This window comes from Diadema setosum, chromosome 14 (genome assembly GCF_964275005.1).
Source record: "Diadema setosum chromosome 14, eeDiaSeto1, whole genome shotgun sequence".
In the NCBI taxonomy this organism is placed as follows: Eukaryota; Metazoa; Echinodermata; class Echinoidea; order Diadematoida; family Diadematidae; genus Diadema; species Diadema setosum.
Window position 1 is genome coordinate 3,166,271 of NC_092698.1, and position 25,150 is coordinate 3,191,420.

At 36.5% G+C, this 25,150-nt stretch overlaps 1 protein-coding gene across 1 annotated transcript; it reads left to right on the forward strand.

The window, feature by feature from the left end:
- Positions 1-9,128: 9,128 nt before the first annotated feature.
- On the forward strand, positions 9,129-20,331 carry LOC140237841 (uncharacterized). Its single transcript, XM_072317771.1, has 7 exons — positions 9,129-9,156; positions 11,436-11,759; positions 15,381-15,572; positions 15,842-16,177; positions 16,700-16,981; positions 18,515-18,814; positions 20,198-20,331. The coding sequence occupies exons 1-7, from the start codon at positions 9,129-9,131 to the stop codon at positions 20,329-20,331; spliced, it is 1,596 nt and encodes a 531-aa protein (XP_072173872.1).
- The last annotated feature ends 4,819 nt before the right edge of the window (positions 20,332-25,150 follow it).

Sequence of the window (25,150 nt, forward strand, 5' to 3'; positions counted from 1 at the left end):
TTGAGGTGAGTATAATCATTCATATGGCCAAGAAGTGGAATGTTCTAGCATATTCAATTATTACCTGTTACCACATTATGTAAACACGAAACTCGGTGCTATTGAAATATCGTATATCATATGCTTTCATTTTTTCTCTTCTTTTCTAATGTGTTATGCACTTTACAAGCTTTGTTTATCATCATCATCATTATTGTCAATACAACCATAAATATCATCGTTATCATCATCATAATATTACCATACCAGTGCGCAAGCAGGCCTACTTGGTAAGAAACCCAAGATGAAATCGTTTATGAAAAGAAATGAGAATATCAATTTTCATCGGAAAAAATACACTTGTGTGTTTGACATGCTGTGTTCTATGTCAACTTGGTAAACGTATTGAGACAATTATTTTTTATGAACACGCCGAGGTTCACATGTTGCTTTATATATATTCCATTGTTTTTATTCCAATGTTCATCCATGCATAAGAAGCTGATGAATACACTATATCTTTCCTTTTCCTCATTCATTATAATTTCCCATTCCCACTGTGTGTTCTCTACCATCCTTGTGCTACACTCGAATTTGGCAGAAGTTCTTCTGATAATATGCTTTGACAGTTGCTGCCATATTCTTTCCTATATACAGTAAGAGTTGGTTTTATATAGAAGACACTGTGCTGTCTACAATACTTGTCCGTCTGTTTGTTTGTTTTTTCATTGACACCTTGTCCTGTCTAAATTTCTTTGGTAACGATTACTAGAACCTTTATGGAAATTCTTTTTGCAGGTATGCAACACTGCGAACGTCAACATGAGGGAAAGTTTTGGACGTGTGACAACAATGTTTCCTCCGATTGAAGAATCATATTTCTGTACTTTGTGTGTAACCTAGTTGTGAAATTATTCATCCACAGTTTCCGAAATAGAGTTATTGCCTAGCAACGATTTCTACGTCATTGGAAGAAATTACTTAGATGCTTTGAAAGCAGCAGTAAACAAGGAAAGAACGTAACACAACAGTTGTTAATCTAATCTATGTAATATAATCAATAAATCTTATACATTTTAGTGATTCCATGTACAATCTCCCTGATAATTATGATATTGTTATGAAACATTTATGATCTCTCTTTCAGACAACTGCTGTTTGCTTGCTATTCATACACTCAGTGAGTGGCAAGATTCATACTGTTCTTTATGACTGTTTATCTTACGTGGAAACATCACCTGGGCCCACCTTTTCATTCAAGTTCTGCTAATGTAGACGATCATCTGCGTTTCCAATTCTTTTCTCAAAACCTCATGCGAAGATTGTCCCCTGCTAGTGTACCTTCAAATTCATAGTGCTTTACATTGTACATCTCTTCTTACGTTTTCCTTCTGTTGTGATGCGTGTAATGTTTATGCATAGAATTTATACGAAAATGATGACAATTTCTTAAATTGTATTATATGGTATAGACAATGGAATGTAGAAATAAAACTGAACCGACGTGAACTGAAGTAAAATGGAAGGAACAGTAGGCTACTAAACTTACATGATGTAATTTGACGTGACATTACTCAAGAGATTGTGTCTTGTCCTTATGGAAACAAGGCTTTGCAGTAGTTATTTCATAATGATATCACTGGTGTTCATTTTCATTTTTGTTTTTAGTGTGTGATGTTTTTATCCTGCATGCATATCTTCCCTTAAAACAATGTCATGATCTTTTTAAATTAGAAGAATACTTCGCATTAATCCCAGTACCACCCGTATTAAGAAACATCTGGAACCCAACTTCATCTCAACACTACGTATTTCTTCAGAAACCATCCGATTATTTTTGAATAAAGATACGTCGTCGTCAGTTTTTGCCTTCTTTGCGTTTTGTTATTCTGTGAGCAATGTAAGGAGACGTGTCTCTTTAATATACTCCTATAACCAGTGGGGGAAGAAGAGACTTTTTGGAGACACAAAATTCTACTATATCTGTCATTTATCGGGAAAATCAAAAAAGTAATGTGTATGTGCATGTGATTGCTGGTGTGTGTGCTTGTGTGTCACAGAGTTATACGTATTGTGTGCATGTAAGGTATACAATGAAATTAAAGAACTTTGCTAATTTTTCATGTTAGGAGACACGCAAAAGGCGCGAAAGGGATATCTTTCGGAGACACTAAATATCAGTTTTCATATTTATAGAAACCCTAAAGGTTGTAATAATTACTATGTATAACAATGTGTGTGTGTGTGTGTGTGTGTGTCGTATAAGCTGTATGGTGCTCCTATATCTAATATGGTTTAAGCGATGAAATTACCAAACGTTGATAATTTTTGCACATTCTGGAGACACATAAAGAAAAATATTTTCTGAGACATTGGCTACAGCATCAGGATATCCTTCATACTTCCGTGTGCGTGTGCTTGTGTGTGTGTGTGTGTGTATGTGTGTGTGCCCATGGCCGTACACATCAGGGCGGAGCAGAAACGGCAGCCCGATACCTCTTACTGTGTGTCTTTAAGGATACAGTAATGATATGCCATGCACCATTAGAAAATTAATCGGAAAGTGACAAAAAGGGGAGAGGAACCGATTCAACATTGTTTATAACTAGGCCTATATATAATAATATCTTATATTACATACTTTATTTCTTCACAAATCAAAGCATGTAATAAACAAAACTAGTTTACGACCTGCCCACAGGCAGGTAAGTACAAGGAAAAAGTGAATACTATGGACCATTATAACACAATTGACAAGGACACAAATATACTCATACATTTACAAATGAACGTAATACATTTGATCAGTTGTTTCAGAACAAAAATAAAAAATATAATTATTTCAACATACATTTAACCATTTAACACCAAAAAATATCAATTCTAATCACTCGTTCGATTACACAAACTACCAAAATTGTCAAACGATTGATTTCCTCATTTGAGGGAACGTACGTATAATCTTTATACTCATTAATTACCTTGAAAGTAATTTACGCATTGATCATGAATAACTAAAGGTTTATTGCTATACATTATACGACTGTTTTTGACTACAGTGCGTTTAGGCACGAAGAAGAACTATTATTGCATGCACTGCTTCGGGCGGAAGTATAAACCACGGCTCGTTAATGTTAATGCAGTTCTGTTAAATACATTTCGAAACTTTCGGGGAGAAGAGTGGTTCATTAATGTGGTGTCAAATTATAGTTCTTTGTTCTCTCACAACAAGTGCACAACGTGTCTGCTGACAAAGTCAATACGAACCGTTTCCTGCGTTTTGTTAGGTAATAAGAAAGAACAACAATCCATGACATGATTATGATGATATCACGGAAATCAATGGCTGCATGTGCTCTGCGATATCCGATCATGACTTGATGTTTCAATCCAAAGAGGCAGTCTGGCTGATTTCATTTCGTAAGCAATGGTAAGGATGCGGTGCATGCAGAGCGATACACTTTGTGAAAAATTAAGCAAATTAGATGAAGAAATTATTGAATGTTATTTGTAAATAACATTTCACACCATCTTTCCCTGTGTGATATAGGAAAATCAAGCAAAATATCTATTGCTTTAAAAAAAATAATGGAAGTCTCGGTCAGGTTCTATGTGCGAAAAAAATTTACGTTTGTGGTAAAATCTTGTTTGAAAAATCTCAAAAATTTGATTAGGAGAAAATTCAGAGACGGCATGGTAATGAAGTGGGAAATATTAGAAATGTCAAATGTTTCAGATTTCTTCTAATTACGTACTCTTTGACATCACACATGTGGACTTCATACAGCGCATAAAACGGCATGTCCTTAGCACTCTTCCATGGATTTGCACATGACTATTATACATTAAAATATATCGTATCAATTTATCATATTGTTAACGGCACCAACTCCTCCCCTTTAAAATGATTATCGATGAAATTACTGCAAATGATCCTAATTTTTTCTTTCTAATCTGCATGGTTCCTATGTTATGCTTTGTAGCTGAGTAAAAATTGAGTTGCCTTTCAGTTTTGCTCGCAAATTTCCAACTTTGGACGATTAAGAAAAGAAGGCTTTGGGTACTGGGTTAGAAGAAAATGATTTTGGGGGTTTACGAGTGATTAAATTGAAGAAATGGCAGGAAAATGTGTCCTTCTCATAATGTATTTGCATCGCTTAATCCTAGCTACCACATAGAATCTAACTTTCTCCTTGCAATACAAGATAATATTGTTAGACACGAGCATAGAGTGACTGTAAAAGTGATGGTAATGGTGATGTGTGTGTGTGCCCCTATATAAGAGGAGTTGGAGCTAATTGACGAAATAGACCATACAGTATCGAATGTGTGTCTGGACTAACTTTCAGAGACACTTACTGCAGAATATCACAGAGTATTAGTCAAGTGTACTGATACTTTATGGTCTTTCTCAGAAAGCGACACTTAATTCGGCTCTAAAATTAGTCAGTTCTGATGACAAATAACCTGTTCACACATTATTGCTTTCACACAGCATGGCTCTTTGATGGTCAATACTATTATTATGTTGACAGTGTAACAAGCAGTCACACACGACGTGTTGAATTTTGAAACCAGGATGTATTGACGGCATCAGTTTAGTCTTTGTTACAAGCACACAGTAAACACGTATTCATGTATCAAACTGACATACTTCACAATACCATGGAACATGATTATCACTGCATCATGGCGCAACTATAAGTATGATAAAATAAAATACTCCTACATCTGTTATATATCATGCTTATACTGAAATGGACGATAATCTATGACATCCTAAATATTACCCCATGTGCAATGTGCGTTGGACAAATATATTGAACTATAACAACAGCAGCAAACGCGGAAGAATCTTATACAGGAATAGTGTGCGATGGTCTCCACACACACTCTAATAAAAAGGTCTACAATGATAGCGGAATTCAGGCCATCAAGCTTACCGAAGCTTTAACGTCGTATTACAGCGTAAACATTTTTGCTCTTACTCGATATAACTCGATTTGGCATTTTTGTCAGGTTGAAAGTTAACTATTAAGTTTGGCTTCCCCTCTGCTTTTGCAAATGCAGGGAAAGCGAGAAATTTCTGTTAACTCCGTTAGGTTTTAACAGACTTGTGTTTACTAGCTTATATGGTTTATGCTGAGTGTTTTCGACAATTCCTTTTAAACTGTTCAGTCGATGAATATCTATACTCGTTCTCTATTCTGCCTTTTATCTTTCACCTACAGGATTCAACAGCGTCTGGGAATGATGACTACAAGACGAGTATTAGTCCTACTTGGGATAGTTTCTATCACCATCCACTGTATTGGTAGATATGAACATCATATATATACATTATATACGTATACATGTACATATGCATAGATGAATATTCATGAATGAGTTAACAGCGGACTTTATCTTTTTGTCAGAGGTCTTGTCATCTATTACTCTTATATAATTATTTTTCTTCTATGGGTTTCTCAAAAATACCTTTGTACCTCGCTTTAAATATCAGAGACAGAAAACCGCACGAGACAGTGTTTTGTCGCTTATGTCTTCATTGTTTTCTTTGTGTGTGTGTGTGTGTGTGTGTGTGTACAACCAGAATACTGTAATTACAGCCAGCTCCTGAGAAAATGAACTGGAGTGATGAATTCAAGATGAGGTGAATATTGTTTTACTTCCATCGAGTTGCATTATTCTGTTTCTATTCTATCTTTATTGGTTTATGTAGGTGGAACCAGCGTGACTCTCAATGTACCAAGCCCGCTGACACCAAACCAGGAAGTTACATCCGTTTGTACAGCCGATAAAGTCTTAGGCTCAGAACACGTGATCTGGTACTTAAATGGCGTACAGATTACCGATGGCGTACAATCATCCAGTTCTGTGAATAGCATGATCAACTATGTCTATAATCTAGAGGGTCTGAAAGAACATTTGGAAAAACATTCTGAATATCTTGAAGTGTTCAAATAGATTGATTTTGATAAGCATAATCTTGAGATTCATCAAATGCTGCCATAGCTTTTGGTCTTTTTATGATATTCTAGAAAAACTGAGTGGATTTCGGTACAATTTTCTGCCAGTCTTCCCGCCTTCTTGTTCCTGGCACCTTGCCCATAATGTCACATCATCCTTCAAACTTGTGACGTCAGATGACGAGTGGGAGTTCCTTCACACGGACATTCAAGCTGTATGAAATAAGACAGAATATGTTTTCGTTTTCGTATTGGAGACATATCAATGAAACGGAATAATCTCCATCAATGTTGATGTCTTGGAAAGGGCTATTTGTCAGATTCTAATAGCGTTCTTTCTTTCAGCATTAGCCAAAATACCGCAACACTGTAATTATAAAGTTTTAGTGGACATCAATTGTCCCCTCCCTTTTCTTTAATCTTACTAACCATAATAATGAATATGGGTTAATAACTAATATTTGAACTTTTTAATCTATAGCTTAACATCTTCAAGAAGTTTTCTGTTTTTTACTTCAGTGAAGTTTGGCAATGCTTATTGTGGAGAGGCCTTTAACCCGGGCAATCCCTTTCATTCTATTGACGACCTTCGATGAAACAACAACAACAACAACAAACGATAGAATAAGACAATACACCTCCCCTCCTCATATAAACACACACACACAAACAAACACACAAGTTCAAGATTCAAATCAATTTCCATATTCATAAGATAAACAGAGAAATTATATACAATGTAGAAGGAAAACAATTGTTATTTGTAATAATTGCAAAACCGTAAACTGGAAAAATACGTGTGAAAATGAATAGCAATGAAGAAAACACAGTTGTATTTTTTTTTCAAATACATACATACGCGTATAGTACAAGCAAATTAAGGAATGACATGATATGAGAACCTCAGAAAATACATAGAGCAGCGAATTACGAATTAATGATGCTACAAACCGATATAAAACATAATCAAACGCACCAATGTTAACTGACGTGAAATCAAATTGGGAAGGAGAAAAAAAAAATGGAAAAGAAAACTACACTCACACACGTGCGAACTCACATACATACAATCATAGTAAATAATAAATGAAAAAAATCAAATCCCCCCAAAAAGGTCATTTCTCTTCACATACTCTTGAAAGCCAAAAATATAATTCAATCTTTACATATTCATTTATTAAAAAAACCGGCGTTGACTTCCTATTGTATTTTGGCAGACTCTGTACTGCTCTGTATTGAGTGTTGTTAGTAAGTTGAATAACCATACATGAATATGTTCATAGATGAAAACCTGTATATGACATTGACTGCTTTTTATAATTTTGACAAAAATTATAATCCGTGCTGTAATTTTGTGAAATGATTGTGATGTGAAAATCTCGTACAAGGTAATGTGCCATGCCAAATCGATTCAGATCGCACTGCCGGTTACAAAGTAATAACAACTGATATGCTGTTTGAAATACAAACGATCTTTTACCCGAAGAGATGGAATTTTGACCTTTTGTATTTTGCATTTATGAAAATAGAAACAGAACGAAAAATATTGTCAGCTGTTGAAAATCTTATTTTCAAAAAAATAAAAAAGTTGATCTGCTATGGTATTGATGAAATACGGTACGCCCTACAAACTTAGGTGACATCGCTGGTAAAATTTACATTAAGATACCAACGATTGATATTCTGTAGGCGATATATAGCTAAATTTACGAAAGAAAAAAAATGCACTTACGACCCCCGTCGACCCTCCCATCCCCCCCCCAAAAAAAAAATATTCCCGAAAAGAGTTAGAATTTCAAACACCATCATGATTGATAATTTTCTAAATTGTTTATAAGTATATGTGCTGACGTATTAACCCCTTAAAAACTTGTGATGATGATTTTTGTTTCTTGAATAAGATTTGTTACATCGAAGATTTTGCCTGTAAATGGGATCGCCGCAAGTCATCATGCAGAAAACCTCTGAACCCCCCCCCCAAAAAAAAAAAAAAATTGTAAATGCCAAATAAATGTCAAAAATAATCCCTGAGTCCAATCCATCGATGATATCTGGGATACCCTAACCGAAGGGGATGATTCATAATTATGGAATATCCGCTCCTCTTCCGATTCCAAACATTGGTTCATCACGATGCACAGTTTAATGTGACGGAAGTGAACTCTCACCCAGATACATCCCCTCACTTTTGCAAATTTAATTTACGGTACTGCGATGGAGTAATACCCCTCGAAAACTACATGAAACCTGTCGGAGATATCCCTGACAAGATAATGCTTAAATATCGAAACGAAGTTTTCTGTCGGTAAACCAGAAAATACGAAAATCCAGAGCTCTCTACCTCGATTTGAGGAAAAGTCTTCGAGGGCAGAAATTTGCCGTTCCCTCATTGGAATCTCTATGCAGTATAGAGGGGACGACGTGAATATAAAATATGAGTAAAGTCGACTACATTTTTCAATTTACTTTCCAACTACAACCAAACTTACCTAAAACATAATGTTTACCCGACATGAAAACCTCAAAGTGCTTGAAATGCAATACTTTCCGGTACACTAAGGATTGATTTTTCTTCCACCCACATTGTGTAGTCTCTATGTGTCCATCATTGCATTTGATGACTACTCGCAGAAGATGCGCTTATGCCGACGCGAGATGTATCCTAATATTTCCGATCTCAGCTTCAGAACACGAACGTCATAATCTGGAAGCAAATTGCTTGGTACAGGGTTCAAGACTTCAAATAAGAAGCATTACTATCAATACGTAAACGACAAACCAAACACGCTCAAATAAATTTTTCTTCGTTTATTCGATAATTTGTGACGAAGGAACAAAGGGAGACGGAAATGAACTTTGACATCACACCCGTAGAAGGTGACTTAATGTGTCTCGTATTCATGCAGGGAACACGCAATTTATCCCAGTCTGCCTCAGGAGTATACTGAATATGTAGTGACAACTATTACACAGTTTTGAGTTTGAAATCATGGACAATTACTTTGAAATCTTCAGAGTTTGCATGACATGCGACCAAGGTTTAATCGAGAGTTAGAAGACTGAACAGCTTTCAGGAGCATCGGACTACCTACGGGTACCTAGGATGGAATGAAGAAATTTTTGCTTTTATCATATTCGCCTTGCAATTATCATCCCACGTAAAGGAGACATTAAGACACAATGGAGACGACAACCGTCGAGACAGAATGTTTGTGTAGGAAATAAACTGGACTTGATTGCGGTTTATAACTCAATGTTTTTCGTCATGCTTTAACGTTACCAGATGCTGTCCCTAAATTACGCACGAATATCGGGCGTGTTTTCGTCAGTGTGGTTAACCAAGTAGACGTCAGCTGCTCTGTAAGTACAATAACCCTGAGCGAATAAGTGAAAATTTCCCTATCAAGAGTTGTTGACATGAAAAATACTTTGTGAGAAGCTTATAACTATGAAATATCTCACATTTTGTGTCTTTCCTGTGGACAAGCTCCACTAGGTACCGTTAAGTTATTTGTTTTCAGTAATATCAGTCAGGTTTGTTACCGTTTTCTATGATACCTCACTCTGTATGTAAAAGCAAACCTTAGAAAACTACCGTTCTATTAAATAGTCGTATCAGATAAAATACCGACGTGTAAGAGCAAATAAAGATACATAAATTTCGTCATTAGAGTTATGTCAACTGAGGACAAAAACCGTCATGTAACCTATACGCAGACACAAGAAGATAATGTTGTCGTATCAGCGTTCTCTCTAAAGGTATAGAGCGACCGGAAAACATTTTTAATTTTAGATTTTTATATTTTAAAAAAGTTTGACAGAAAAATGATAGCATCTATTTTGTAATTCTTACACCCCAAGTCGGGTAAAGACTGATGGGGATTATATTACAGACCAAAGCTATTCAAAATAAGGAGGTTTTTCCTGCCCTATAATCAAATAGGCCTACGTGTAAGTCATGTCTCAATTCAAAATTCCAGCCCTGCTCATTATGAGGAATTGACAAGCATAGCCGGATATTTTTGTCTATTTTCTGATTGAAGGCAATATTTCCGATGCCCTTCAATGATATCACCGCGAACTTTCAGGACGAATAGGACACACACCTAAAATCATTTCAATCATACTTATGCCCTTTTTTTCAACCGAAATGGTAATAATCCATTGATGACTTAGCTCATTATGTTTCAGACACATTTCCTCAACAGCACTGACCTGTGAGAGTCTAACGAATTGCCAAAGATATTTACCTCTGACTTGCGTTTGCATTTAAGTTTGCCGTTTCGTCTGTCTTAAATATCAACGACGGAAGTGAAAATATTCCCTTAATATCTTCCTATGTAATATAATTCCTCATAATGATGTAGAGAAAAATTGCAAAATGAAAACGAGGTTGTAATGTAACATACAAATTCCCAGAAGATAAAGCTGAAACTTTTCGTATATGAATACTTGAACTTATTGCTACAATATTTGAGCGGAAAGGGATAAAAGAACAAGAAATGAAAAACAATGATTCAGCAGATAGCCAAAGTCGCTCATCGGCAAACTTAATTTTGAAACCTACAATTTCCGAGGAAGTCACTGCTCGAGGCCGTGCGATGGTAGAACCGGTGAGTATCAGCGAAAAATATGGATTCGTTCCTGCTAACCCGAACTAACACACAAGCCAATGGATAGATCACAGGTCTTTGTGCGTTTCTCAGTCCATGAAAGTTCTGATCGTGTGTTTGCATATCTATTGATACTCCATCCATTTCATCAATTCACGCTACAAAGCACGAGGTATTACAAGCTAAAAGGGTAAGATCTTGACATGTGTTTTTTTCTTTCTTTACTTATTGAGGCAATGATGAGATTGAGATCGCAAATAGAATTCAGTTTAGTAAAGATATTTCCACACTTCACATTGTACAGCTTCAGGTTTTCCTTTGTAAGGGTGCATGAAGCTTCTATTCAATCTACTCGGATAATTTAGTAATTTAGTTACAGGCCTGGTCCCACATTTTGACAGCAGATTTCATCACATGACACTTCATTGCATTAGATTATCTTCCAAATCCATGAACTTTCCGCTTTTGAAAAATTTTCAATCCATATCATCCCTACCCCACTGTAACGTGTCGTCCATAGCGATGCTATTTAAAGAAAGTAAATTTCAAGATTTGATTTAGCATCCACTGTTTGTTAGTATGAACCAGCGTTTCTCGATAGATTCATTTTGATGTCATTTGTAGATTCTCGGTAGTCTTGTTAACGATTCTAACGATTTCCTGTTAAGCATCATATGTATTTCTGAATATAAATATTGTATAGGAATCACAAATTTGTGGATTTCAAAATGTAAGCCGAGAAAGCGTAGAATGCGTCTTGAATTTGGCATAATATCACTGCCGGTTGTGCATATCATGATAACTCACTTTTAGTTGCGCCAAAGAATCTGAAATTCTACTCAGTTTTCTCATGTTTTTTTCCCCCATATTTCAGTGAGACTACAAGATGGGACTGACGAACATGAAGGCCGAGTGGAGATATTCTGTGACGGAGTCTGGGGCACGGCGTGTGATAACGGTTGGGATATGAACGCAGCTCACGCTGTGTGTAGACAGCTTGGGTACTCGGGGGCTGCCTCGGTCCATCTCAACGCCCACTTCGGAGAAGGGTCGGGCCCTGTTTGGTTAGACGATGCTATTACCTGTCCCACAGCAGATAAAAACTCCCTTTCAGAGTGCGGTCGATTGCCGTGGGGATGCGCCGATTTGTCCGGTTGTGGGCACAGCAATGACGTAGGCGTACGATGTGCTGGAGAACGTGAGTTTATTCCAATTATATATAGAAAAAAGATATAGTCCTTGTTGTTGTTTTTTATCAATAGTGTTGGTGTTTTGTTTTTTTTTGTTTTGTTTTTTTTTTTGGGGGGGGGGTTGCCAGTTGGAAAATTTGTGCTCAATAGTCTCATCTGATGCGATCATATAAAACATCAAGGTGTTAATTGTACTGAGTATCGTACAAAAGTGTACCATTTCTGACTTGATAATTTGGTTTCAATCAGTAATACATATACAGTATGATTAATCGATGTCAAATCATTTTAGTTGTTGATACTTGTAGCCTACCTTATTTGAACTAGGTCCCCTACTTAAGTTGTAATTGTAATGGAGCTCATATCAGATAAGATCTTCATAAAGCGAGAAATTCTTACAAAAATTGACTGACCTATGAATATTTCAATCAGAATTGTTTTTGATCTTCCAACACGTGACATTACGCTAAGTACTCTTATTCTAACACAGAGAGTGTTTGATATTATTTTTCCAGCCCAATTTCATCAGATTTGCACTCGATTTAACGATGCGATCATTCACGTTCGAGCGAATTTGTATGATCATCAAGTTCAACATTCAAAGGCTATCTAATTCATTCAGTTTGATTTCATCAGCATTCCTTCTCATGATTTCCTCACATGAACGTGTAAAAAGCGCGTTCAAATCAAGATTGCACAAGAAACGCATTTAAATTCGCATTAGCAAAAAGGCAAACATTTTGCAGCATTTTTAGGCAGTGTTTTTCGTTACTGTTATACATAGTTTTGGATGACACTCCTTTAGAAAGAGTTTCACATTTTAAATTCCTTGGTGTTATTGTAGATGAGAAACTTTTTTGAAAATTGCATATTGGTTTTATTTGTAATATAATTTCACGTAATAAAGGCGTTATCAATAGACTGAAACTGTGTTTCCCTAAAAAATCATTGCTTATGTCATACTCCTCATTGATATTGCCCTACCTTAATTATGGATTTTTAGTTTGGGGCAACACGCACCAAAATTTGTTGGATAGGTGTTCCTTTTGCAAAAGAAAGCTCTTCGTGTCATTTGTTATTCTCAAATACGTTCTCATACAGATGCACTGTTTGCTTCTAATAAGCTGTTAAAATTTAGAGATTTGTTTTTATTCAATTTAGGAAAATTAATGTATATGTATAACAATAACTCTCTTCCTGATGTTTTTCATTCCATGTTCCTAAAAAATCAGTCATTTCATGAATATCCAACTCGACGTTCTAATGAATATCATTTACCTCTTTTTCGCACGATTTTAGCCAAGAACACATTTGTCTTTACTGGCCCAAGTTATTGGAATTCCCTGCATGCCGGTATTAAAAATGCCCCCTCTATATACTCATTCAAAAGGAAACTTAAATTTGTTCTATTGCAATCTTATAATTCTACTGAATTGAATTAACCAGCTGCTATAACTCTTTATCTTAGAACCTTCGTTTTCATGTATTGATTGATGCGTATACTTTAGCTCCTGTTATTATACTCATATAAGGCTAGGATATTTCTCCGATTATATCTCTATTACCTTGTTCTTTCTCGCGTCACTTTTTCCCACTCTTTCGACATACTTCTTACGAGATCGCTGTCTCTGCTGAACGTTTTTGTCTGTTATGTTCTTTTCTGCTATGTTAGCTTTGCCTCATTTTGTCTCGTCTCGTAGTCAACTCTCCGTTGTACTGTTACTCCTATTCCAGTCTGGTTTCATGTTTATTCGTGTGTATTATATCTGTCTGTTATTGTTGACCTCTCTTTCTAGTGGGCTTCCAGTCTTTAACTTTGATTACTACTGATGTTTTTCCTCTGAGGGACCAACTTCCTACAAGCTTTTGTCTTTTTAGTGGGTCCCTCTATTTTTCGAATTTTCATACTGTTTCCTTACTTCTAATCACTTGAGTTTTATGATAATGTATAATCATTGTAAGGTGGTATAATCATTGTACATTCTTTTCATCTTACATAGTCTTATGCACCTTATTTTCTGTTACCAAAAAAGTGATGTCTATATGTTCTTGTCGAAAAATGAAATAGGTATTTAAATGAATTGAATTGCTTATACGTTCTATGAAGCAACTCATCTGTTTGAACAAATAATGCAAACTTAAAGGGGATGGCTAGTAATTGATCAGTGGGAATCAGTGGGAATCCTGGGGGATGATTGTTCCATTTCTTGTGGGATTAATTTAAGAGTACATTATATATCTACTGTTGTGTGAAAATTATTTGCTTCAGAATGGTCTCATATTCAAGTAATGTGCAGTTTAATGTTTCCAGGCTAGCATGCCTGTACAGTGACTGGGCATTAAACTGCACATTACTTGAATATGAGACCGTTGTGAGGCAAACAATTTTCACTCAACAATAGATATATAATGAAATCTTACATGAATCCCTCAAGAATTGAACCAACCATCCCCCAGGATTACCACTGATCACTTACTAGCCATCCCCTTTAAAGGAGACCTCCGGATGATTTTCAGATTTTTACATTTGAACTACTATAAATTAGTTATACTGAGGACAGAGTTTCAGAATTTCTGATAATTGGGAAAAAGAATAAGAATATTGTCAAAATTTAGAACAAATTGCAATGAACAAGGATGATGACATGGAAGAGTCACCATAAGAATGCATGACTTGAGGCTCTATAATGAAGCAGAACAAAAGAAGAAGGCATGCATAGATTATACACAGGTGAACTCCCAAGTAAGCGGTATTGTAAGTGAATTACACTGCTACATTTCTGAAATATGTGAACCTCCTATGTCATCATCCTTGTTCAGTGTAATTTCTTTAAGATTTTTCAAAGTATTGTTTCTCTGCTCAAGAACCAAACTAAATTCCAGAAATCTATACATGGAGTTGTCGATTTATGTACTATATGAAGTGAAATTATGAAACTCGTCTGGAATGCCCTTTTAATGTACTTTGGAATGGGACTTTTGACTTAACAAATATGTTTGATAAACGGAAATTTGAAAAATTCTTATTTTGTAATACAGAACAAATACGGATCATACCCTTATTAATTTGCGTTTGATTGCTCACAACGTCCCCTTTCGCCTTAGAACAAAAAATTCTCAGCTTTCTTAGCTTTATCAGAATTTCCTTAAACTTTCACTGTCCTGGATTTGCCTCTAATTTTCTGCTTGTATTCACACAGCCAATCGCCAGGATGGACTTAATCTATAACAGTACTGACACTAACATGTGAAATGTCATGCCCTGATTCAGTAACGACAACGCATATAACTTCTCTTTTGTTTTCTGAAAGAGTGAAGAAACGTGGATGACAACATTAATTCTGGCAACAAAAGCTACACATGAAATATTCATAATATTGTAGGTTATGACGCATATGACATAATAAATAGATGAACTCGTTAGTCTATCGGTTCAAAGAGCTTAGCATTCTTATTATGAGACTTGAAGAGATGCATGGGATATGATGACCACCGTCCCTCTTTCTCTTGAAATTTAGCAGATGTCTTGTGATAGTGATCAATGTGCTCTCATGATGTTGGGTGTTGAAGAAAATTGAACTGTTGTAGAAATGTAGTAAATATATTTCTGGTGTTTTATTGTATAACAGGAGATCCTGAAGCTGCGGCCGCAATATTTAGGAACGGAGAGTTGAATGAAGGCCTAAGTTATGGAGTTGATCGTTGGACTTACTACGACATCAGCAGTCGACTGTCATTCACCCCAACAACAGCCAACAACGGTGATATACTTCAGTGTCATGTGTACGGTGTTGTACGCTCTGCCACTCTGAATGTTACAGGTGAATTTATCAAATTTGATATTAGTATATATCTAGTACACAATATTTCAATGGCAGTAGACCTAACATCACTGCATTACACATGGTATTATTCATGTATACGAATTGCTGAATTCATTTATTTATATCAACCATGTTTTTTTATTCTATTAAAGGTTTGACTTGTTCTATTATTAGGATCGACGATAACACTCGAAATAGGTTGTGAGGTTTATCTGTTAAGTGTGAAACTGATAATGTACGATTACACTTAAAATGATTCACCACAGGTGGTGTAACCCCGTCCCCCGCCCAGTCCACCACTCCATGTATCACTCCAAGTCCCGGTACACCCCCAGAAGAGAACATCTTATCCATCGATGCTATAGAGATTAAAGGCGAGGATAACCTGGTTAATCTGGTCATCGTCTGTCACGTGAACTTCACTGATCAGCCGTCCCCGTACCTCCACACCTACACCATCGGGACTAAGAATACAACTCTATCGTCATCAAGCAGCGCCTCAGCCATCCTCTCACCACGCCCCAACGCCTGCATCGAACTCACGTGTTCCGCGACGAACGGGATTGGAACAACCTCAGCCATGCTCACACACTGTCCTCAAGGTAACTATAGTCTTTATACAGTCTGGACCAAGTGGTGAGCTATAATATCTCAATGAGGCTACATGTGTGGGGAGGACACATACATATACATTTGTTCTTGTTAGTCCGTCGTAACCGAACGTACACGTTTTCATTCACGCTGTCATCAATGTTACGCAGTATCTGAAATCACAAATCTTCAATGCTCTTTAAATCATCCTGTTGATATCTCTTTTCAACCCTGAGTTCCCATTATAGAAGCCAACAGCATAGCAAACCTGAAACGTTTCTGACACTGTATACCCTGTTGCCAGTTATAGCGGTAACCTTGGTAAACGGCTGCTCTTTGTTTCATTTAACACATGCTTTACTGAATGTCTAGATGTCAGGTCAAAGTCCTACAAAGTTTTATCGTTTTTCAAAACCATATCTGACTCCCCTTCCGTCCAGCAAAGTCAATGACATGAAGTTACTTCGTTACTTCTATCTTTATTTCCGATTGGTGACAAATAATCATATCCAACAAATAATCATATCCAACAGATCAGCCACCAGAAGGAATCATCAGCGTAGAGTTTGAGACTCAAGAGAATGATGATAACGAACCAAGCCTCATCATTACTTGCCACGTGGATCCAGAAGACCAACCCTTTCCACCAATCAACACGTACCTCATTGCAGTCGACGATAGCAACATTTCCTATTCAGCTTCTCCTACGAAGACGATTGACCCCCAATCCGACACATGCATTGATGTCGTGTGTACTGGTATAAATGAATACGGAAAAACTGAAGCGACCAAGACCTACTGTCCCTCACAGCCAGGTAAATGTTTACGGTTGCAGGTCACAAACTAGACACCCATCATGCCCAAGAGTCATACTGCCTAAGAGTCATACTGCCTAAGAGTTATACAGCTCATGAGACATATAAGCGGCCACAAGCTAGACAATAAGTAAACAAGGCCCTCGACCTCAACACGGACGATATACATACCCACAAGCTATAGTCCACGAGCTGGGCACAAGGCAAATTTTGCCTAGTTCCAAGCTCGTGGACTGTACGACTCGTGGGCTGTATGACTCGTCCGTGTCTAGCTCGTGAGATAACGCCAATATCATAGCCACAAGGCACATTTTACAAATAGTAGAGAAAACCAAAATATGAATAATTATCGTTTACAATGGTTTTTTCTTCATTTATGCGACCTGTCTCCAAAAAATGAAAGGAACTAGATCTTCAAGTAACTTTTGCTTATGTGATTCTGCAAAGGTTTCATAGTATTATAACCACGTTTGACATACAGCTGCTCTGAAACTGGAAAATTTAAATGGTACTCGTGCGGGTAAAGTGCAATCAAGCTGTCGACAGTGTAACAATAGTGTGTGACCATTGACAAGGAATGTACTGCTGCCCATATGGCCACGTGCTGTGTGAACACAGGATGTTCCGCCAATCTAAGTAAAACCCTGAGATAAAGGGAGTGCACGTCACGAGACCGACACCCACGAGTCATACAGCCCATGAGTTTGAGTTTGACACTAAGCAAACAAGGTCCACGAGACCGACACATGTATTAAGACCCGTGTTGTAATGTCGAACTCGTCGGCTGTTTATACCTAATGTCGAACTCATGGGCCTTATTTGCCTCATGTCGCACTCGTGGACTGTATGACTTATAGTCATGAACTTTTATTGTTTATTTTTTTATATCGAACTCGTGGGCTGTTATGGGTGTCGGTCTCGTGGGATGAACCTGATAAATGTGGGTATTTCATTTGGTTGGAGGTTAGGTGGCAGGCAACCTGTTGGCGACTCGAGTCTCGCTGGTCGCAGAGAGGTCTGCGAGACGTCTCCTGGAAATGCGCCTCGTCTCTAGGGAGTCGCGCGAGAATCAAACATGTTCGATTTTTTAAAGACCTTTTCCAGTCTTCAGCTGGTCTCGGAGATGTCTATGCGACTCTCATTAGTCGCGGCGTAGTCGCTGAGACTAATTTTGTCCACGAGGTCTCCGAGACGTCTCCGCGACCTTGCCTAGGCCCGCCAACCGGAGAGGTTGCGGTTACGTCGTTGTGACGTCTCCATAACGTCCAGGCTATGAAGTTGTCATTTTTGTTTAAAGACGTCTCAGACGCTTCCTGAAGTCGCCTTCTTGTAATGATCGCATGCCATTTCATGGTCTGTAGATTGGCGCGAGTCGCGGGGACTGATCAGTCGCTGCAGTCTCGGCAAAGTCTCTTCCATTGAGACAGACCCTGTACTCATGTTTCATGTCTCTTTCAGTATCTTTATGAAAAAGAACCTTCAGGGTATTCCTGTTGCATTCACCCATTTTGTCACTATTCGCTCTCATTACAGAACCCGGCCCCGAACAACCTGTTGGCAACATTCTTATGATCGAGACGACTGAAATCAGAGGTGAATGGAACCTGGTAACTCTAATCATCACCTGTCATGTTAACATCTCTGACCAGCCTTACCCTCATCTCCACACATACAACATTACAGCTGATAATGACATCTTGTCCTCCTCCAGCTGTGCCTCAGCGATCCTGTCTCCACTCCCCGATGCCTGCATCAATGTCACGTGTTCTGCCACCAACGGAGTTGGAGATACGTTGTCATGGATGAAACATTGCCGGACAAAAATACCTCCCGGTAGGTGAAAAAAAAAAGACAAATACGATTACAAAAACATCGTGTGGAATCGTGCAAGTTTTATTTAGTTTAGGGGAAGTGTATTTTTATGTTTCTTGGCAATCATAGTGCTAATCTAGTAGTATTTGACAGATGATGTCATAAGAATTTTGATTTGGACTTTTTTTTTATTGTTATTTTTTGTGGGCGGATACCAGTAAACTGAAGAAAAAAAGAAGCAGAAAAAACTTTAAAATATAATTATGGCACATATCTAGATAGTTTTTTTGACACAGTAGTGATGATTTTAGAACATCATAAAAATCAACACAAGTCAATATCCGTTTGCACTGACTAGGTTCTAAAGGCAAACAATAGTTACCATTCTTGACGCAAAGCATACAGTGCGTGTATTAGCCAAAAGTCTTATCTTCACCAAATCAAGCGATTAGTGAAGGAAATTACCACTGATTAATCTTCACTATCGTCTCTATCTCCATCTCACTACATTCAAAGCTGTGTGAATGTTGGGGATCAGGGGGTATTTCACTTAGAATCTAAGTCAATCTTAAAAGTTAAAACCATGTTATTATACCACTGGTTTCCCTGTTAATGGTTCATCATCTTTTCATAATCCATTTCATATTGTTATCAAAATTTACTTTAAAATTTCTTTATCAAACATTTTATTTGTACATCAATGGCTGCATGAACAAAGTCTTCAGTGTTATTATTTACATATTAAAGAAGCTAGAGCACCACTGAAGACACACGCAGCATGTCATGATTTTAAGTCGATCTTAACATTTAAGATAGGCTAAGATTCCTTCTGAAACACCCCAAGAAATCTCCTAGTCACTCCACAAAGTCAAAAAAAGAAGAAGATGATAAGCCGAGATTACAGAAACACGAGGGGGCGCTAGAGAGCTTTGATTGAAAGTTACAAACCCCTAATATGCATCTTTTATCCATTGTCCAGTCCAGTGTGTGTTCGAGGTTACCATTAATTAAAAACAACATAATTAGTCTGAACAGCCCAATAGCATGTGATTTTTTTTTTGTTGTATTCCTCTGCATAGTTTTTGTTTTGTTTTGTTTTGTTTTGTTTTGTTTTTTACCTGTAACGTTTTGGCTGAATGTATAGTACTTTTATTGAGACATTAAAAGACTTAATAGACAAAAATATATTTCAGTAAAGAGCGTATCTTTACGCTCGTAACGAATTATTCCTAGACAGCGTTTAATTAGTGGTAATTTGTTCTGAAAAATAGATTAATAAACAATATAAGCAAACAAAAAACAAAAGCGAGTTTTCAAACACACACCACTATTGAAATGAAGGTAAGATAAATCAGGAATGATCAAGCGCTACCGTTGTCCATATCAATGGTGCTTTATTGACAGGGGGTCCCATAGCTAGCCCTCAACAGGGGTTCCTTCAAAAGTCGACGACCACGTACGTTCTTCTCATCGTCATTTTCATCCTCTCCATCATCACCTGTCTCACTGTCCTCATGAAGAGAAAGATTGTCTACTGATTGAGGTGAGTATAATCATTCACATGGCGTATAATTTACAGTATTCCCGCTTTGATAAAATAACCAACTGTGACCAAATGGCATTTTGTAGCATTTTCAATTTCCACTTGTTACGGTGTTAACATGTATAGGCAAACATGAAACTCGGTACAGTTCCAAAAGTCTGTATTCAATTATAGTCTTTCCCTTTTTATCTCCTTTTCTTATGTTTTATTATACAGTCAAGCTCTGGTCCCTTTTTATCGATTTTTTTTAACCGACTATAAGCGTCAAGCCGAGTGATGGCGCGATCCCGAGAAATGCTGCGGCGAAAAAAAAAAAAATCGATTAAAAAATAGTCCAGAGCTAGACTAATGTTTTATGTGCAACATGATTATTGTTGATGATGATGGCAATCATTATTGTTGTGATGATTATTGTTATTGTCATCATTTTCGCTATTATTATTGTTGTAATTATCATCATCATTATTATTGTCGTTATCATTACACCATCCTTATCATTATCATTCATACAATATCAGTGCGTTTTGATAAGAAAACCCGATAATCTGAGATGAAGCCTTCATCGAAAGAAATCAGAATATTAATTTTCATCGGAAAAATTACACTTGCTGGCCTGACATGCTGGGTTTTTCGAATACTTTGTAAATGTACTTACAGACAATGATTATGAACATACCGATTTCGTATGTTGCAACCGATACATATGATGGTAGATTTATTGAACTGAATCTTCATGAGACGTGAAAGATACACTCTGTTTTTGTTTGTTTTTTTCCTGATTCATTATGTATTTCTCATTAGCGTAATTGTGTATTCTGTTATGTCTTAGTCGTGTATCATTTTCCTACAGTAGAAGTGCCGCCAATATTACACCGTAATACTTCATACCACATCCTTTCTATAAAAAAGAGGGAAAGAGAAATTTGATTTGTATAGAACATGCAGTGCATGCTCTCCACCATCCTTGCTATTTTTTTCATTTACACCTTGCTTCCTTGCTTTGTTTCAATTTCATTGGGAATGCTTACCGAATTCCTTTTATGATTTTTTTTTCAGGTGTTGGACCACCTCGAAAGTCAACGTGGGGAAAAGCTTTGGATGTTTGGCAAGAAGATTTGAAGAATCGTAACAGTTTTTACACTTTGTATATTGAAGGGGAATTCCAGACCAGTCAGAATGTAGTCTGGAAATTAAAGAGTAAAATTGTATAAGCACAACCGTAAAAAATTAATCAAATCGGTTATACATGTGAAGGAGCTGAATGACGATGTCATCACCTCACAAATTTTCGTAGTTTTTGTACACTTTTCGTGCACTATAAAAGTATGAAACATAATGTTATCTTTGGCTGAAAAACCTTCAAAATGATAGGACAATCGTCAATACTAGGATTTGACACTGGGGCGTAATTGCTGTTGAACAATAAGGAGAACAAAATAAAAACATCCCCAGGCAATTCCACGATTTTGTGTATAATTACGCTATATGGCATATTGTGAGTCGAGGACATCAGCTCACTCATTTTCATATTCATTCTGACTGTTCGAGAAGTGTTTTGCGAAAATTAGTGAAACTTCATAATTTCTCAACTTTTTTAAAGTTTATTGCGATATCAATCAAAGTTTCATTATTGTGCTCATGAAATTTTACCGTTTCTTATCAGACTCCCGTTTATCTGGTCAGGAATTCACCTTTAATCCTTTCTGCGCCATTTGACATTATATACAATGCTATGGGGTTTTCTGCACCAATCGGCATGCAAAGCACGAAAAGGGCTAACTCGTTGCGAAGTCATTCATATTCTGTCGCCTCTTTCCCAATTTCCAAAAGAGGGTCATCGCCTTCCGACTGCGTTTCCGTCATTTGAAATGACTTTAAACGAAATGATTATCATACTTTCAAAGCAGAAGTAGTCAGGGAAAGAATGTAACACGACAGTGGTTAATTTTATTGCATGTTGCAATTGTCGATAAACTTTAACTTTCAGTGTTCTGATGTACAAATCCCTTGAAAAGCATTGTAAAAGACAATGATCTTTTGCGGACTTGCATTTTCAATTAATTGTTGTTGCTATTCAGTCAGAGAGTTGCTAAAATTTGTACCTTTTTGATGCGTTTATTCTATGCTGCAATATTACCTGCAGCGATCTTTCTAGTTTTCTAGTCAAGTTCTTCTTATGAAGACGGTCCCCTGCATTTAGAATTATTTTCTAATAACTTTATTCGCTGTGAATTTCATCTGCTAATGAACCTTCATTATGACATTGCTTTATGCGCTGTACCGCTACTTAGTACGTTTTCCTGCGATTGTAGAGAATAAAGACAATGGCGATGTAGACAATGGAATGTAGAAATTAAACTGAACCCAAGTGAACTGAACTGAAATGAACTGAACAATGAAGTACTAAATTTAACTGATGTAATTTGAAGTGACACTACTTTAAAGGTAATGCCTTGTCTGTATGGAAACCAAAGTGTGGAGTAGGTGTTTATTAGAATATCATTGGTATTAAATTTGTTTTCCTCGAAGTATTTCATCTGAGGCTAACAATTTTATTCTCTCATACTTTTTCTTTTACTCGTTTGCAATATTTTCATCCTCCCAGCATACTCCCTTTAAAAGGAAGTGATGTTCTTTTGAATTCTGAGAAATTCTTTGTATTACTTTAATACCAGCACCTATACCATCCGTACGTGAACTAGGTGAATTATGGTCACAAAACTCTAAATTGTTTCAAAGGAGAAAAGCAAATGTGTGTGTAGTGCTGAAACGGTGTTCGTGTTATTTACCAACGCTTATACTGAAAAAAATTAGTATTGAGCATTTAGGTTTATATATATACAACTTATATATGCATAACTCTGGATAGGATATTAGGAAGACTATCAAAATAGTTTCATTGAATTAAGAAATGCATACCAATTTTACTTCTCAGGCGAAATAGTCTTTATTCTATGGCAATTTAATTACAACACTAATCATTTTTTCTTTACAAATCAACGTTTGTTTGTTTTTTAATAAATATATATCGTAAGTATTGTCTCCTTTAGGTTTTGTCTCCCATCTACGGGAAATTAGGTAGCCATGCCTCTTAAATGCACTCCTATGATCCTTGAGGGAAAAAAGACCTTTAAGTATTACAAAATATTAGTACATTGTGAAAGACAGCATTCATACTTTAAGAAAAATCCCAAGGGTGCATGCCACGATAACGTGAGCGAGGATGTGAGTGTGTGTGCTAGTGTGTATGTGTCGCAAAAGTATAGCGGTTGTGAATTCTGGTACATGTAGAGGTGACTGAAATACTTGGTACGAGATCCTTGGAGAAACAAACAAACAAACAAGCATACAAGCAACAACAACAACAACAACAACAAATATTCATAAATTTGAAACCACAAGTATCTTGGCCTATCCCGTTAGGTCAAACTTTTCGGTGGAATGTAAACGGCGTTTGAACCTGATACCCTCCCTCACTATTGGGACGGTCAAGTGTTTATCTAGGTGCCACTTAAGAGGCTCTCTTTATTTCAATTTCCTGTTACCATTTCTCTGAGAGATAAGGTAACAGAATTTAGAAAGAAAAAAAAAATGGTTATAACGAGCCCATGAACAACCAGAACGTGGGAGATAAAAGCATTTGATAGATATGTGCTTTTCGTTTTCTTCCTTTGTATACGTGATTATAGTCGCCGATTTTCACTTTCGTTTCGAAACCGAAAGATAGTTCCTTCCTGCTGCTGTTAGGCCAACTTTTTTATTCTCTTCTGTACCACCAGACCTTACCACAAGCTTTCTATTTGTATAGTTTACTTGTGTGTCTGTTCGTATAGGTGTCAGTGTACAATTTATTCTTGTTTCATTTTTATATAAAATCATGATTAAAGAAAGAAAATTGTAATCCTTTTGAAATATTTTACATCCATAAGTTTGTATTTAAAACAGAAACCGAAGATATTATTTCTGAATACAAATGATGAGGTTAGATGGGTATGTCTAACCAATCGTGCTATTTTTTCCCCCCTGTAAAACTGCATGTTCCAGTTAATCTACGTACATGGCGTCGTGAATATAAAATTTCGTTTGCTTAATACTATCTAGAAGTTGTAGCAAATCATGTTCACTCACAATTGAATATAGCTCAATTTACAAAATCCATATACTCGTGACATATAGACCTTGTATGTTGATCAATTAGAAAAAAAAAACTATTCGAGAACGCGTTTGTAACAACACTAAAAATAAACAAGAAAATAATTAAATTCAAGGCAATAAAAACAAAAACAGAAAAAAAACTCATTCTCATTCATTGCATCACTATTAGAAGAAAAGTATGTGTCTATTTACACACAGAAAAACAGCAAAATGTCTCGGTCAAGATATCACATTAGTCGTATAAAATTGTACAACTTTATTGCTGACTACCATTTCTCTCGGTACGACTGACGAGTTCAATTTTCAAATCATATAGGACTTACAAAAATTAATAATGATATGACTGTCTCATGTACAGCATTTACTTTAAGCATAATCAGCATAATCATGGGAAATCAATCAATGTTGTCCAGAGCAGAGGTACAGAATAATATTTCCAAAAAGAAGTATATAGACAAACTTTGATAGGAGGGAATCTGTTCGAAAAGCATAGTGGTTTATATCGTCAGCGTTGTGTAAGAAAAAAATTGGCGAACTTTTTAATAGCCGTGGTTTCCTGTTGTCCATCATTCCAAAACGCATGATGTATACAGTATACATATATATATATATATATATATATATATATATATATATATATATATATCCCTCGAGGCCAG